Genomic DNA, 16,386 nt, shown 5'->3' with positions numbered 1-16,386 from the left:
ATTTTAAAAATAATTTGTCTACTTTTTTTGTTCCCTTTCCACCAACAAGATTACTGACTGAAATATTCACCAAAGTATTCAAGATTGTCACAGGGTGCTCTACTTACCTTGGGGTGGGTGCTCCTTTTTGCCATGGCTGGGAATTTGCTCCAGTCAGTTCTGACACCCCCTTTCACTGCTCACTGCATGCCCTGCCATCTCTCTCCTGCTCCCTGCAACTCAAGGTACTCTTTCTTCATGTCTTGACCCTCCGGCCAGGTCTCTTTAGTCTTCCCCTCCCAGGGTATCAAAGTCTTACTCTACTAACAGTCTCGGTCAGCCTTCTCATGCACTGCCCTAACTGTACCACTTCCCCAGTGTCTAGTAGGGGAACCCAGGCCTGCCCACTATTATGGGTTCCAGTCCAGGGACCCTATAGCAGGACAATTGTGGTCTGTTTTCCCTAACACCTTGTTGCTCTTTCCCTGGACTCCTTCCTCCAGCTTCTTGCTTCCCCCTACTCTCTGGGTGTAGGAACTCAAACTCCCTCTCCCAGGGAGTGACTATAGACTACTTCTCTCCAGGCCCTGTCTGTTGCCAGCTTCCTGGTTTTATCCTAGTCCTGCCTGTTCCTTCTCAGCTTGGTCCTGCCATCATTCAGGGATGAATTAAAAGTGGAACAGGTACAGAGAAGGGCTAGTAGGATGACCCAAGGAATGGAAAACCTGTCTTATGAAAGGAGACTCAAAGAGCTTGGCTTGTTTAGCCTAACCAAAAGAAGGCTGAGGGGAGATATGATTGCTTTCTATGAATATATCAGAGGGATAAATACCAGGGAGGGAGAGGAAATATTTAAGCTCAGTACTAATGTGGACACAAGAACAAATGGATATAAACTGGTCATTGGGAAGTTCAGACTTGAAATTAGACAAAGGTTTCTAACCATCAGAGAAGTGAAGCTCTGGAACAGCCTTCCAAGGGGAGCAGTGGGGGCAAGGGACCTATCTGGCTTCAAGATTAAGCTCGATGAGTTTATGGAGGAGATGGTATGATGAGGTAACATGATTTTGGCAATTAATTGATCTTTGACTATTAGCAGTAAATATACCCAATGGCCTGTGATGGGATGTTAGATGGGGTGGGATCTGAGTTACTACAGAGAATTCTTTCCTGGGTTTCTGGCTGGTGAGTCTTCCCCACATGCTCAGGGTTTAGCTGATCGCCATATTTGGGGTCGGGAAGGAATTTTCCTCCAGGGCAAATTGGTGGAGGCCCTCAGGGTTTTTCGCCTTCGTCTCCAGAGTGGGGCATGGATCACTTGCTGGAGGATTCTCTGCACCTTGAAGTCTTTAAACTATGATTTGAGGACTTCAATAGCTCAGACACAGGTTAGGGGTTTGTTATAGGAATGGGTGGGTGAGATTCTGTGGCCTGCATTGTGCAGGAGGTCAGACTAAACAATCATAATGGTCCCTTCTGGCCTTAAAGTCTATGATTCTATGATACTTAGGTCTCCTTATTCCCCTCAACTGTGGCCTACTGGGTAATTGGCCCCTTCCCAGCCTCATTTACCCCTTCCAGGCTGATGTGGGGTGAACACCCCATCACAAAGACATAATTGCAGAACATTTGTGGATAATGAATTTCAAACTTGCTATTGTGAGCATTAACACTCATCTAATCAGGGAATGGAAACATACCACTGTGATCTATATAGCCAATCAAAACAGCTCAGATACTGAATACTTGCAACAAACTGTTTATGAATGGAGAGCTAGAAGTTTTTGCAAAAAGTATTATACTGAAAATACTTTTAAATGATGGATTCACTTGCATAAATCACAGTCTGCTCACAGACAATTCACAAACAGAAAAAGATGCAAAAATTCATTGAATAAATTATTTGTAATGAATTATTCACCTGGCTCTGCTCTCCTCATCATTCCAAGTAAAATAACAGACTAAGCATATGTTACAGCTATGTGACTACAGCACAAACTTCATTAGCCAACACCTCCACTGGCAGATGTTGGTCGTTTGTATTTCAGATGGGATTTTATATTCTTGCTTTGTCCCTCCTTGGACAGTTTTAAACAGAAGATGATTATACCCACTTCACCTCTGAATCAGCAAAGGAATGAACATATGCTATATTAAGGAAAAGAGCCTATATTTTTATTATATATAAAATGTTGGGATCATTTATTTGTCTCTGCTTTTATGCAATTTGTAAATAAAGAGGCCATGTTCTGCAATATTTCAATAAACTGCTACGTAAAAATAAAAGGGAAATGTAAAAAGATTACAAAACCTCCATCTAGTATTATTATTTTTATTTTTAAAACAAGTTTATTTCTAAATTCATCTCAATAATAAATGCAGTGGAGACTTTTTTGAAGACAAAAGCCTTTACGTACAACCTTTATTAATCTATTACCTTCAGGTTTTCTTTCAGTTCCCATCAGCCATCTGCTTCCTTTAAGAGACCACATTTTTCAATCTCTTGTGTGGCCACATAATACATGTTTAAGGTTACATTAAAGCATCTAGAGCCTGATCCTGCTGTTGCTTAATTCAGTTTTAAAAGTCCCACTGACTGGAGCAGGAACAGGAGCATTTCTAATCTATTTATGTAGCTTTAGGCTTTAAACTGCCACTCAACTCCATAGTATCTGACCCCTTTCCACATAATATCGGTATCAGTAACAAAGTCTCTAGTGGACTTAATGGAGTCTCTGGATCTACTTTTTCAACTACAAACAACTTAGTTTTGTTCTTTCTTTCATTGGTTGGTTGAATTGTCTCTTTGCTACAGGGTGTTTGTTTTTTGCAGGGGGGAGAGTAGTGTTGAATAAATGATGCTGTCAGTGTTACGACTGCTATTCTTGCTATGGAAGACAGGCATAGTCAAAGAAGAGCTAAAAACATGAGCTCAGTGAAAGCAAAACAATCAACTGGCAACATATACTAGATTTGTGACAAAAGGCATCTATTTAGGGGTTTTTTGTTGTAGTTATTTGTAAAAAACACAGTCTGTGCAAGAGGTTATAGGGATTTCTTGTTTTGTTTATATTTAAGATAGTAATATCCTTACTATGATAAACACTAGAACAAGCTATATTGAGCTTAGCAATTTATATGCTAAATTAGACCATATTAAATATATTTTCTTGCCTTTCATGCTGGGGGTTTTTAAACATTAAAAATGCAGATGTTTTAAACCATAAGGGTTCATTTTGTTGCATTTTAAACATACTCTCTAAACTTACTGAAAGATAAATTACAAAGATTACTGCTAAGACAGGTACATTTTATATGTTATGCATGAGACATACAAACTGACAACCTGAATATGTTTTCTTCTTGAGAATGCTATGGAGACACTGAGGTTGGTTGCACTTTAATTATTATGCATAAATAAATTATGCAAAGTTCATTTGAATCAGACTGTTTCTGGTATCTCGAAAAACAAGGCAAAATATCACCCAAACACCTGATGTGCAAGCCATTGCAAATGTAGATACTTCAGAAAAGAGATATATTAAAAATTCACAATGGCAAGCTGTCCTGCTGAGCCACATGAAGGGGAACTCCCCCTTTGCAAAAGATGGGAATGGGAAAGTTGCCATTTCTGAAGACTCTCCATGCTGTGTACTGCACCCACAAAGGCTGGAAATCTGTGCATAAGGTGACCCAACGGTGGCTGGGGCTGGAGAAATATCTATGCCACATACATAGTCCCCACCACTAGCCTGACAGGAAATCTACTGAAAAGTTATTCCAGCTAGAGGCTGGCAGTGGAGGCCATGGAACTCCTCTCCCCCCGCCTTGGGGAGGGGTCCCTGGAATTGGGCTGTCAGGAGGCTGGAGTGAGGGTCAGAGGTCAGGGCAGTGACACTTCCAGTTATAACATAAGCCACGAAAAAGAATAAAGGAAAATAGCCCCCGAATTTATCTGAAAAAAATATATTTACATTGTTTTAAGAGGCATTTTCAAACTGTGCCTTCCACTGCATTTTCAAGACAGAGCTTGCTATTTGTGATTTCACTATGTGTAACAATCTGAATGCTGAACATCGGTAATTTCTGCTGTCACTTCTCTGCTTTAGGCTTACATTTGAGAAGATAGTTTAATAAATATTAACAGCACCTCGATCATGTAGTAATGGATGAAGTCTCATGTCCTTGAAAAACAATGAATTTTGGAATTGTAGACATTTTTTACATAGTATATCAGAAAATGAAACAGGCTAGCTGTAATTGGAAAATAATTACAATTTTTTCCCCTCCAAATCGACTTCATGGCATAGTGATGCATCCCTCTGCAGGCCATGTCACTTGTGTACGATGTCTTTCTTTCCCCGCATCTGTTGTAGTTGTTTGAAAGAATACGATAGAAAAGATGTTTACCCTTCTAGGGCATAAAGCTAAAACTTAAATACGCATGTACTCAGATTTGCAACACAGATAACTATACAGAGAAAATAGGCTCCATTGTGTCTGTAAAAAGAAAAGGAGTACTTGTGGCACCTTAGAGACTAACCGATTTATTTGAGCATAAGCTTTCGTGAGCTGCAGCTCACTTCATCGGATGCATACTGTGGAAAGTATAGAAGATCTTTTTATACACACAAAGCATGAAGAAATGGGTGTTTACCACTACAAAAGGTTTTCTCTCCCCCCCCACCCCACTCTCCTGCTCGTAATAGCTTATCTAAAGTGATCACTCTCCTTACAATGTGTATGATAATCAGGGTGGGCCACTTCCAGCAGAAATCCAGGGTTTAACAAGAACGTCTGAGGGGAGTGGGGGTAGGAAAAAACAAGGGGAAATAGGTTACCTTGCATAATGACTTAGCCACTCCCAGTCTCTATTCAAGCCTAAGTTAATTGTATCCAATTTGCAAATGAATTCCAATTCAACGGTTTCTCGCTGGAGTCTGGTTTTGAAGTTTTTTTGTTGTAATATCGCAACTTTCATGTCTGTAATCGCGTGACCAGAGAGATTGAAGTGTTCTCTGACTGGTTTATGAATGTTATAATTCTTGACATCTGATTTGTGTCCATTTATTCTTTTACATAGAGATTGTCCAGTTTGACCAATGTACATGGCAGAGGGGCATTGCTGGCACATGATGACATATATCACATTGGTGGATGTGCAGGTGAACGAGCCTCTGATAGCGTGGCTGATGTTATTAGGCCCTGTGATGGTGTCCCCTGAATAGATATGTGGGCACAGTTGGCAACGGGCTTTGTTGCAAGGATAGGTTCCTGGGTTAGTGGTTCTGCAGGAATAGCGGTCAGTAGGTTTCCGGTATATTTCCTACCTACATGCCTCCAGCTTTCATCCAGACCACACCACACGATCCATTGTCTACAGCCAAGCTCTGCGATACAACCGCATTTGCTCCAACCCCTCAGACAGAGACAAACACCTACAAGATCTCTATCAAGCGTTCTTACAACTACAATACCCATCTGCTAAAGTGAGGAAACAGATTGACAGAGCCAGAAGAGTTCCCAGAAGTTACCTACTACAGGACAGGCCCAACAAAGAAAATAACAGAACGCCACTAGCTGTCATCTTCAGCCCCCAACTAAAACCCCTCCAACGCATTATTAAAGATCTACAACCTATCCTGAAGGATGACCCAACACTCTCACAAATCTTGGGAGACAGGCCAGTCCTTGCCTACAGATAGTCCCCCAACCTGAAGCAAATACTCACCAGCAACCACATACCATACAACAGAACCACTAACCCAGGAACCTATCCTTGCAACAAAGCCCGTTGCCAGCTGTGTCCACATATCTATTCAGGGGGACACCATCACAGGGCCTAATAACATCAGCCACACTATCAGAGACTCGTTCACCTGCACATCCACCAATGTGATATATGCCATCATGTGCCAGCAATACCCCTCTGCCATGTACATTGGGCAAACTGGACAGTCTCTATGTAAAAGAATAAATGGACACAAATCAGATGTCAAGAATTATAACATTCATTAACCAGTCGGAGAACACTTCAATCTCTCTGGTCACGTGATTACAGACATGAAAGTTGCAATATTACAACAAAAAAACTTCAAAACCAGACTCCAGCGAGAGACTGTTGAATTGGAATTCATTTGCAAATTGGATACAATTAACTTAGGCTTGAATAGAGACTGGGAATGGCTTAGTCATTATGCAAGGTAATCTATTTCCCCTTGTTTTTTCCTACCCCCTCTACCCTCAGACATTCTTGTTAAACCTTGGATTTGTGCTGGAAATAGCCGACCTTGATTATCATACACATTGTAAGGAGAGTGATCACTTTAGATAAGCTATTACCAGCAGGAGAGTGGGATGGGGGGAGAGAAAACCTTTTGTAGTGGTAAACACCCATTTTTTCATGCTTTGTGTGTATAAAAAGATCTTCTATACTTTCCACAGTATGCATCCGATGAAGTGAGCTGTAGCTCACGAAAGCTTATGCTCAAATAAATCGGTTAGTCTCTAAGGTGCCACAAGTACTCCTTTTCTTTTTGCGAATACAGACTAACAGAGCTGCTACTCTGAAACCTGTCATTGTGTCTGTAATTATATCCTAAAAAACAGGAAGATGGAAGCAGGCTGAAATGTGTTTTAAGAGACATAGTTTCCACTGTTCAAATGCATTAACTGTGTAAAGTAATAAAAAGGAACATCTAAAATTAATTTAAACAGAATTCATCTCTTCCAAAGATTAAATGAACCCTTTATAAAAGGTCAAAGACTTATCAAAATATGTATTTTATTATTAATAAGAGCTGCTTCATTAGAGAATTGAAGGCTGGTTAGAATTGTACCAAGTTTCAGAAAAAGATTATAAGATTGATCCTAGGCATTACAGAGAGATAGGCAAGTCTTATTTCGGTACGAAGAAAAATCGTTGAGCAAATAAAGGAGTACAACAGAGAAAATCTGCCCAGGTTATGAAAAGGGAAATTGTGACTGACCTATCAGAATGCCTTGAAAGAGTTAATAAAACATAAGAGAACAGAACTGTTAGCTATACTCTCCAGTCTTTCCAAAAAGCTTTTATTAAAGAATCTTTAAGGGTAAACAGTATGCAAAAATGACAGATAAGGTTTTTTCATGGATCAAGAGATAGCAAGTTGGGAATATGTTTAAGCAGTCAGCTGACAGAGTAGGAAGAGATCAAGGGCCAGACTGTCCCAAGCCCTGTATGGATGGACAAAGGGGACATATACCCACAAGCAAGTCAGCAGTAGTGCTGAGAGCACAATCCTAGTTCTTGTGCTCAACAACCACAACTCCACTTGCATAGCTCCTCAGCAGTAATAGTCTGCTCAAAATGGATGGAGATGGGGGGAGGAGTCACAGACCTATCTTTCCTCAGCAGATCAGGCCCTTCACTGGAGAAGACAATGCTGCACCCTTTCAAAGGGTGTTGTCAAGGCCGTATGCACTTCGCACTCCCCTGCAAGTATTGTGCATTTCTAAGGCACAACAGCTCTGGGACTTGTCACCAGGATGGTGAGCCTCCACCCCAGCCCCAATATCAGTTGCTTTACAGCTCAATTTAGACTCAATTGTGGGGTAACCGAGGCTATTCAATATTCATAAATAACCCTTAAAAGGAACCAAATAGTGCGACATTAAATTCTACTGAAGGAATAAACAGATTTGTTATTCAAGGTTAGAAAGAATTTTCACAAATCCCAGAAAGACTCAACAAACATAGGACAACTGGGCGACTTGATGGGAGCTGTAATAGGTACAATGCAGGGTAACACATATTAGAAGGGACAATGTACTTCAAACTGTTTGCTCACACTGATGAGTTCTGATTTACTTATAAACTCTCAGGGGAAGTGGGGGGGGGGGACAAAGCAAAAACTCTAGGAATCACCATAAAAATCTCAATGAAGCTGTTTGCCCAATGCACGGTGGAAGTCCAAAAGGAAATAAGGAATCACGCAACCTGTTCTCCTTTCTCAGATGAGACAGTCCAATGATTTTAGAAGGGGATCAATTGTTTTCAGAGGACAGAAAATAATACAGAAAATATAATGAAATTATCAATTGATGGGATGAGCTTAACTTGAATCCTGCATTTAAGGTTGGTCCCTTCATCTGAGAAAAGTCATAACAGAACTCTAAAATGTCAAGAGAAGGACTATACAATAATTCAAGGCATGAGAGCTTCCATATAAAGACCAAAATTATGTTACTTAGTTTGGAGAAAAGAAAAGTAAAAGTCCAGCTAGAAATAAAAAGAAGGGTATAAAGAAAGAAGGGTATTAAAAAAAGAACAGTGCCCCTGAGTTCTGCATCACTACTCCCACAAACCCTGCCTCCAACCTCTGGTCCAGCACATTACAATCAGTACAGCGTCCCTTGTGACTAAGTTTGAGGAATGGGAATTGATGTCTTCCTTCTCTACCACAGCAATCACAACAATTAGCTTCCTTCATGGTGACCCAGTTCCAATATCTGCAACTACACTTAACAACCATGGGAAAGTTTGATGTTTCAGCTACAATGATCACCAATAAAATAGTTACCATCACTGACATTTAAAGTAGCTCTGTCAGGTTTCAGAATCAACACCTCAGTGTAGAGTTCAGGCAGTTTACACCTCTCAGATGTATGGTTTCAGTCTGTCCACAAACTCCAGAAGACAATACTGTAGCAGTTTGTGCTCATTTGCCATTTAGATTCCCCCCTTGTGAACATATAGACTAGAATAGATATTTGTTTTCTTATTATGAAAACACATGCTGGAGCCCAAGTATGTAGCAAATTCAAAAAGAAGATAATTATGCAACAACTTATGCTACTGCATAATCACATTATACCATACACAAGGCCTTGGCAATAATGGAATGAAAAGAGCACTTAAAATCAAAAAGTCAACAAAAATTAAAATGTATAAAATGAAATACATTTTAACATAATGTTTAATTAACCTTTGACACTCACTGCAGCAAGAAATTATTGAAGTGAAAGCATAGGAAATTGAAAAATGAATCAAACAAGGCAGGATACAATTGCAGTACAAGGAGTATCAATATTCTTGCTTCATTGCACAAATTAATAACCACTGAGGATCAAGAAAAGTTCCCCCCCTTTGTCGAGTATTGCAAAAATGCACATGTAACATGGACTCCAGACATCACCTCTGAGGCGCTAAGCATCGTCCACTATCATTGAAGTTGCTGGGATTGAGAGGCTGAGCATCTTTTAGGATGGTTTTCTAGGGGGTTGGGGCTCAAAACATCAGAAACCAGATTCAATAGATATTACCACCAAAAGTTTTTGTGCTTGCACTGTTTTGTTTTGTTTTGTTTTTAAAGTAATGGTTTCCATTTATTTTCGGGGTTTTTTTTTTAAATCTTAGACCATATTATCCAAAGAAATAAGAACAGTAAAATATTTTAACCACTTTAATACAATAAAAGTGACAGTGAAGGAAAATCACCACTCCACTGTACATAGCAACACAAAAAAGATTGTGCATTACCTTTTTATTCCTCAGATCACACCCTCTAGACTTTTTAATGGAATAATCTAAAAAAAATTATCTTGTAGAAAGTAAAATTAAGATTTATTTTTAGCTATTTATTTGGATAGCCCTTTCAAAGTAATTATTTAAATTCTATTGCCCTGCTTGAGCTAGTAGGCTTGCAGCAGCATACATTGCACATGCTCCAATTTATCCACTGAAACTCAGTACCTATTATTAAAGAAACATACCCAAATGATTTCTTCTTGATGATACTGTTTCCAGTTCCTTCCACTGTCACTGAACATCAGGAGGTAGCTTGTTACCCAGTCCGAACTCCCATATCCACCTTGGGTAGCAACTGCAGTGATCTCAGTTCTCTCACCAAAATCAATCTGGAGCCACTGATATTTGTTGGACACAAGAGGAGACCAACCACCAGCTCCTTTGAGAGTAAAGGGGGAAAGAAAAGAAAAAAAGAATAGAATAAAAGTTGTAGAAAGATACAAATTATTAATTCATAATAGAAGTATAAAAAAGACTAATTAAATTCACACTACAGATGACCTAGAAATGATATATTCACTATTACCTGTGAGTGCCATTAAAAAAAAAAGGATTCCCTGAAACTGTTTGAATGGAGGAATCTGAGCAAAAAATACTAAGATACATTGTGATTTTGCTTTGCTACTTTTTTTTTTCCCCATCATCCTGTATCCCTCTTTTGCAACGGACGTTTCAGTGTACGGTCTATGTTTGTTAATTATAATAATATTCTTCACTTAGACAATGTCTTCATGCCAAGGTCTCAAAACATTTTGACAAACCATAATTAATTTTGAAAAACCATAATTTACAAACCATAAATGCAAACCACAATAATGTTCCCACAAAGTAAATATTTATATGTCTATTTTTATGTTGGGTGAAGTGAGGTAAGCGTATGGAGGGACTTTATATGATTTTCCAAAGCCACCAATCAGAAAACAGCAGATTCAGGCATACAAACTAAGGTCCTGATCCTGCAAACACTTATGCACATTCTTAATCAGTAGGGCTACTGACAGGAGAAAAGTTAAGTATATACATAAGTGTTGCAGGATCAGGGCCTACATCTTGTACTCTATCAAGCAACTAGCACTCTTTGGACACTATATAAATAGTAGTAGTAATAATTCCTAAACAGAACATTTGATAAAAAAAGAGTTAAGTTTATAAGTGTGTTTCACTGAAATATACTAATAATCAAAATCAATATTATACTTTCAGCACCAATTTTCTACATCTTTTTAAAAGGACCCAAACAGAAAAAGGTGTGGAAATGACAGTTGGACCCAACCTGTTCTCTGTTATCAGTTTCTTCACGATCACCCAAACTGATTTACACAGCCTACCCCACCCTAAACACAAAGTGCAAAGAACAAATTATTAGTAAATTAATCTCATAAAATAGGAAATGGGACTTTATAATTGCCTATGAATTTATCAGGACCACTATTTTTATTTTTTCCACATATTAGCATACAAAGTTATGATGTGGTGGGCAAAATTACTGGGGTGCAGTGACAGTGAATGAGGAAGGCTTATATTTTATTTTATTTAATACAGTCAGATAAAAAGAGCCACTTTCCCCAGACGCTAGACATCCTTGACAAATGTTTAAGCAACACACTACATAGCAGCAATTTCTACCATATGCAGCAGCAGCCAATATAACAGTTGAGAATAACAATATATGTGTTCATTTCCATAAGTTTTAACATTTATGGGGAGTTTAATGTGCACAATGTTTTGTAATAAAAGTGCATTATTGGGTTTTAGAGTTTGCAGGATTGTGACTCACAATCTCAACATTAACTCTTTTTAAATTACTTTTATTTTACAATTTTCCTTGTTTTTTTGAATGAGTCTTGAATATTTAAATCAGCTTGGTGTATATGCTCTGCAGGAAGAGAGCTCTGCTCTGGCCGATCATGGAGGGCACATCCATAATGCTATAACCCCCCGTTTACAATGCATTTATGTACTACTTCAACATAACAGCTTCCCTGGTTTAAACCCCTTATGGTAAAATTTAAAAACCTAGTTGCCTAATATTAGTCTATTAAACAGATGCTTCTACCTAGGCACCTTAATTAGGATTTAGAAGTATAAATAAGAGCACAGGTGGCAAAATCAGGGCCTAAATATGTCACTATAGTACTGTGCTTTGAATATGATTACAATTCAGCATTTATAGACTGTCTGGTTTCTCTGTTTTTATTTATTTATGTTTTTTCTTCTCAATTTCTCCATCACTTCTGTATTATCTTACAATTAGGTGACATCTTTTTTTCATTTAAAAATGTACTCAATTATCAACAAACAGCTTGAGAAGTGGGGTAAGAAAAATTCAGCAGCCACATGACGGTATGCTGCCACTATACTAATATTGAGTCACCACACCATGCCACATAGATGGAAGCATGAACTGTTGGAACACCAAATGCTAGATTCTCTTCTGTGCCAGAGAGCTACTTCTCACAGACACTGGGAGAAGGCAGCAGGGGGGATGGTTACTTCTCCCTAATTTTCAGGACTAGCCACAGACCTAACACAGTTTAGAGCTGCTGCTTGGCTTCTCCAAGTTGTGCTATTGGTATAGAGTCCTTAATATACCTTACACCGGAGGAGAATAAGTATAGCAGAGCTTCACCACACTCTGTCCTCACCCCACCCTATGTCCTTTGACATGCCCATCATTGCAGGGAATGGGGCACAGGCACAGCACATAACTGTGGCACACCTGTTCCAGCAGGAAAACCCCACTGACAGAGGAATTCTCTACTGGTCTTTTGTGGCCAGATATGACCCCTTTGTAGTACCTGAGTTGCACAAAGGGACTATAACTGCACAGAGAAACTGGCCTTGAATCTCCCTGTTAATCACAAGAAGTGATGCATTTATATAGTGGAATCACGTAAAGATGACTACAGTGACTAGCAATAGCATGCTTGTTCAAATAAGTAGAGAATTCATTTTTTAAGTGTCAGGACTACTAAAGAGAAATGATCATGATCACATCTGCAGAAGTATCCATAGTACAAACACAGTTTTTACAGGAGCAATTCTATAGTTCTGTCATTTATCAAATTTTCCCTTAAGCAGATACCTCTCAATTACATCAAAGGGAAACATTATACAATGTCCAGTAAAGTGATCAGCAAGCAAAGAAGGGATCATTTGCATAAGATACATATATAGTCCATGAAAATGGAATTGTAAAAAAGCATCTGTACAATAGTTTAAAAGAACAAATGCAATTGCATAAGTTTTGTCTCATTGTTCCAATAAGATTAAAAAAAAAAAAGTCAACCTCTGCATTGCATGTAAGCTTTCCAGAAACTCAAAGCACTCTTTGTGAAATCACAGAGATAGGTTTTATAACAATCATTAATTATTATGAATGAGTTGTTTTGTTATTAATTGACAATCAAAAATATTTCATTACATAAAAAAACAGCTCTTTACTAAATCAACTAAGGCCAAGTGCCTCTCACATCCACCACAGTTTACGACAAAAAAGCCACTGAGTTGAGAGAAATGTCTGTTTTGTTTGAAAATAAATGTTTGGAGGTTTGTTCAGTATTTATTTGAAATTTCCTGGGCTGTAACACTTTGTTATGTTTTTATAATAATCTATTCTGCTGGTATTTCAAGTTGCTGGCCACAGGTTCTGTAGATCAAACTCACTGTACCTCTAAAATTACATCAAGCAAATCAGGGTCTTCCTTCATTTAGCTCATGTGAAGACTAATTCATGTTTCCAGGATTCTTGAAGCACTGGCCACATAGGATAACAAATGTAAATTATGGTAAACAATCAATCATCTGTGAGTCGCCAGTTTGAATCTGGGCACATCAGCAGTAACTGAATTTGGGGTTAAATCATGTCCTTTAGGAAAAACACCAAATAACAGCTAAAAAACTCTATGTAATTAAAGTTGTAGGGTTTCCTATGAGGTGGACAGTGTTGAATTTAGAGTTATGACCTTAACCAGTGCATGCATGCCTCTAAACCCATTGGCTCAATGTCTCCCATGTTACTCCATGGGCATCCTGACCCAACACCAACCACTATTGCTTTCTGAGCAGCTATAACCCCCTTCGTTCCACACCTACAAATTTCCTATGTTCTGCTTCATTAAAAAAACACAGTAAAATTAACACTTATTGGCACGCACACTGGCAATCTCAAGAGACAGATCAAGGACTGTCATGATCTCCTTAGGACAGGAATAAGGTTTATTTTGTGGAACAGCGTGGTGGCATTTACACTGTAATGTAAAGGGTTAATAGCTCCAGTACCTTGGCCTGAAGCAAAGTCTTTGAATGTGTGTTCCTTAGTGCTTGGTAAATAGGCAGGCAAATAAGGAGCCAAAAAGTTAGGGAATAGAGGTTAAGAATATCAATGTGAACATGGAACTCCGTAACTCCAATAAAGGAACATTTAAATTTCACTAATTTGTGCAGTAATCTTTGTTATGTGCCTGGCCCAGCAACCTCAATTCAGGTATTTCCTAATTTTTGAGTTGTTGAATTTGCAACTTTAATAAATGTTCGTCTAAAATAGCTTTTTTGTTTCTCATATTTATATAAGACATATATTTTGTTTCAATCATTTAACTTTTGTTATATTTCCCACAGCCTTCCTTTGAGTGGGGGATGGGAAGGAGGCATTTTCCCCCCGCTCATGAACAAACTCCCCTGAAAAATACAGAGCACTGGTTTGCGTTGTTCTGAATTAGAAGCCCTAGGCAGGTTGCTGTTGTCTCCAATCACCTCCTGAACACTTTGTCAGAAGAGATGTCTAATACAATCTTCTTTATTACCCATTGTCCCTTGCTGCAATTGTCTCCGTTGGGATTATCTGCACAGAGCATGCCTGAGGGATCTACAGTGAGGTTTCAAAAGCAAACATAACACAAGTCCTCTTTATGGGTAACATGTCTGACAGAAGTGGTGCAAATATCTAATAATCCTGAATGGGTACCTACTTGTAGTATTAATTACAACTATGAAAAATCCCTATAATATTTATTGTGCGCTGAAAGCTGGGATTCTCATTAAATTTGCAATTTTAGCCCAATGTGAAAAGCTACCATTCCTTCCACCTCTTACGCCCAAACCCTTTCCTTTATAAATCTGTGTTTTACCATTTTGCTTTAGCAGCACTTTGTCTTTTGGAGCCACTTGACAGGCTAATGGAGTGTCCCCTGCTTTGTACTCTTCTGCCCATCAGTCTGCCAGGGTCTACAATGTGGTCAAACACCACACAATTCCCATCAGCCAGCTGAGGGTACTTACTGAGTTCCAAACACCTATGCAACACTTACATATAAACCTGCTAACTAAGATATAGGATATAAACATTTTAAAATGACTCCTTTTTGAACATTTTTAGATAAGTCTAATTCTTTTTAGAATACCCCCAGCAAACAAATTTCTGAAATGTGACAGTTAAATATTGAGACTCATTTGCACAATTATAAAATCTAAGAAATGGACCATTTTCAACAGTTATTAATATGCAGACATTGAATCATGAACTCTCATTCATTACCATTTCTGTCAATTTCTGCAATGTTTGTCACCTAATATTATTTGTAAAGTTAATTTGATGTAAAAATGTGTTTTACGTTGAACTTCATGGCATGCAATACATTTTGCACTATTTTTTAAATAGAGAATGTATTGTGCAATGTAATTTTCCAGGATAAGCCACATTAAAGGATCAGACAGAAAATTGTCTTCATCATCAAAAGAACCTACTTACAGCTCAATCAGTTATTTGAACACCCATTTCAGTTGCTGAGCCATAAGCAAGGGCCATGCCTGCAGCTTGTCACTAAACCCTGGGGAAGTTCACAGGAGGGGAGTGCTCTTTTTAAAGCATGCAGGAGAAGAGCTCTCCCTCTGTGCATCTCCTATAGCATGAGGAATGTAAGCTACTCAACTATCCTGCCAGCAGCCCCCTTAGCCCCTGCCTTCCCATCCTCTAGTTCACTGCGGCCCCTCACCACTACCCTATGCAGGTTTTGACTTCTGAACACATACATTTTAGATGCATATCTTTTATATGTATAATTTCAGAAAGCATAACAATTACATGTTTAAAACATTATAAATAGAACAGCATAAGTATGAACAACTTAAGTGAACATAAGAAACCTGGAAGGGGCTGAGAAGAAGAGCCAGGCAGTTGGAGGCAGAAGGTGCTCTTTAGGATTTAGAACAGATGCAGATCTTGAGAGTGGAGCTGCCCAGGGAATTAGTAAAACAATCATATTCACTGTGTTTAAAACTTTACATTCCCAGCAGAGAAAGTATGAAATCATGATTGAGCTTTCTCACCTGGCCTCACAGCTTGTCAGGCTGCCCCACTCCTGCTGCTTCATGTGAAAAGCTTTTCAAAGTATAGAACAGAAACTGGAGCACTGATTAACGTTTATTTCAGGTGTGCTACCCCATTATTTTTCATACTGCTATACTACTTCCTTTTGCTGCCTTGGTATGTAAATTAAACCAATTTACAGCAGCTGACTGCAATGTATCCTTGCTCACACCAGTTTATCAGTACATAACTTACATCATCTTTTATGTCACCGCTTAATGTGGTCACATAGTATATATGTCTTTTCTCTGGTTAACAAAGCAGCATATTTCTCATATGGAGAAATCCATGGAAGTTGATTTTACACTGAATTCAATAGTTAAACCAGGGATGAATTTGGCTCCACATGCTACAACAAATTTTCTTGATAAAACCTACTGGTAATTGTGATTTAATGTGCTTAGAAAAGTTCATTTCATGAGTTAAATGAAATTAAGTAGCTAGCAATGTCAGTGGAGATAAAACAATGCCA

The 16,386-nt window shown here is 38.6% G+C and overlaps 1 protein-coding gene across 1 annotated transcript in view; it reads right to left on the bottom strand.

The window, feature by feature from the left end:
- The window catches only part of CNTNAP4 (contactin associated protein family member 4), a 297,285-nt gene that overhangs the window by 197,946 nt on the left and 82,953 nt on the right, over positions 1-16,386 (bottom strand). Inside the window, exon 3 of the mRNA XM_084627719.1 lies at positions 9,733-9,926. Coding sequence (XP_084483845.1) covers positions 9,733-9,926 — 194 coding nt within the window. The remainder of the gene's footprint in view (positions 1-9,732; positions 9,927-16,386) is intronic.

The sequence above is a fragment of the Lepidochelys olivacea genome, assembly GCF_965140295.1.
Source record: "Lepidochelys olivacea isolate rLepOli2 genome assembly, chromosome: 5".
Classification (NCBI taxonomy): domain Eukaryota; kingdom Metazoa; phylum Chordata; order Testudines; family Cheloniidae; genus Lepidochelys; species Lepidochelys olivacea.
The sequence above is the reverse complement of the archived record's forward strand: the minus strand, read 5'-3'. Positions and strand labels throughout refer to the sequence as shown.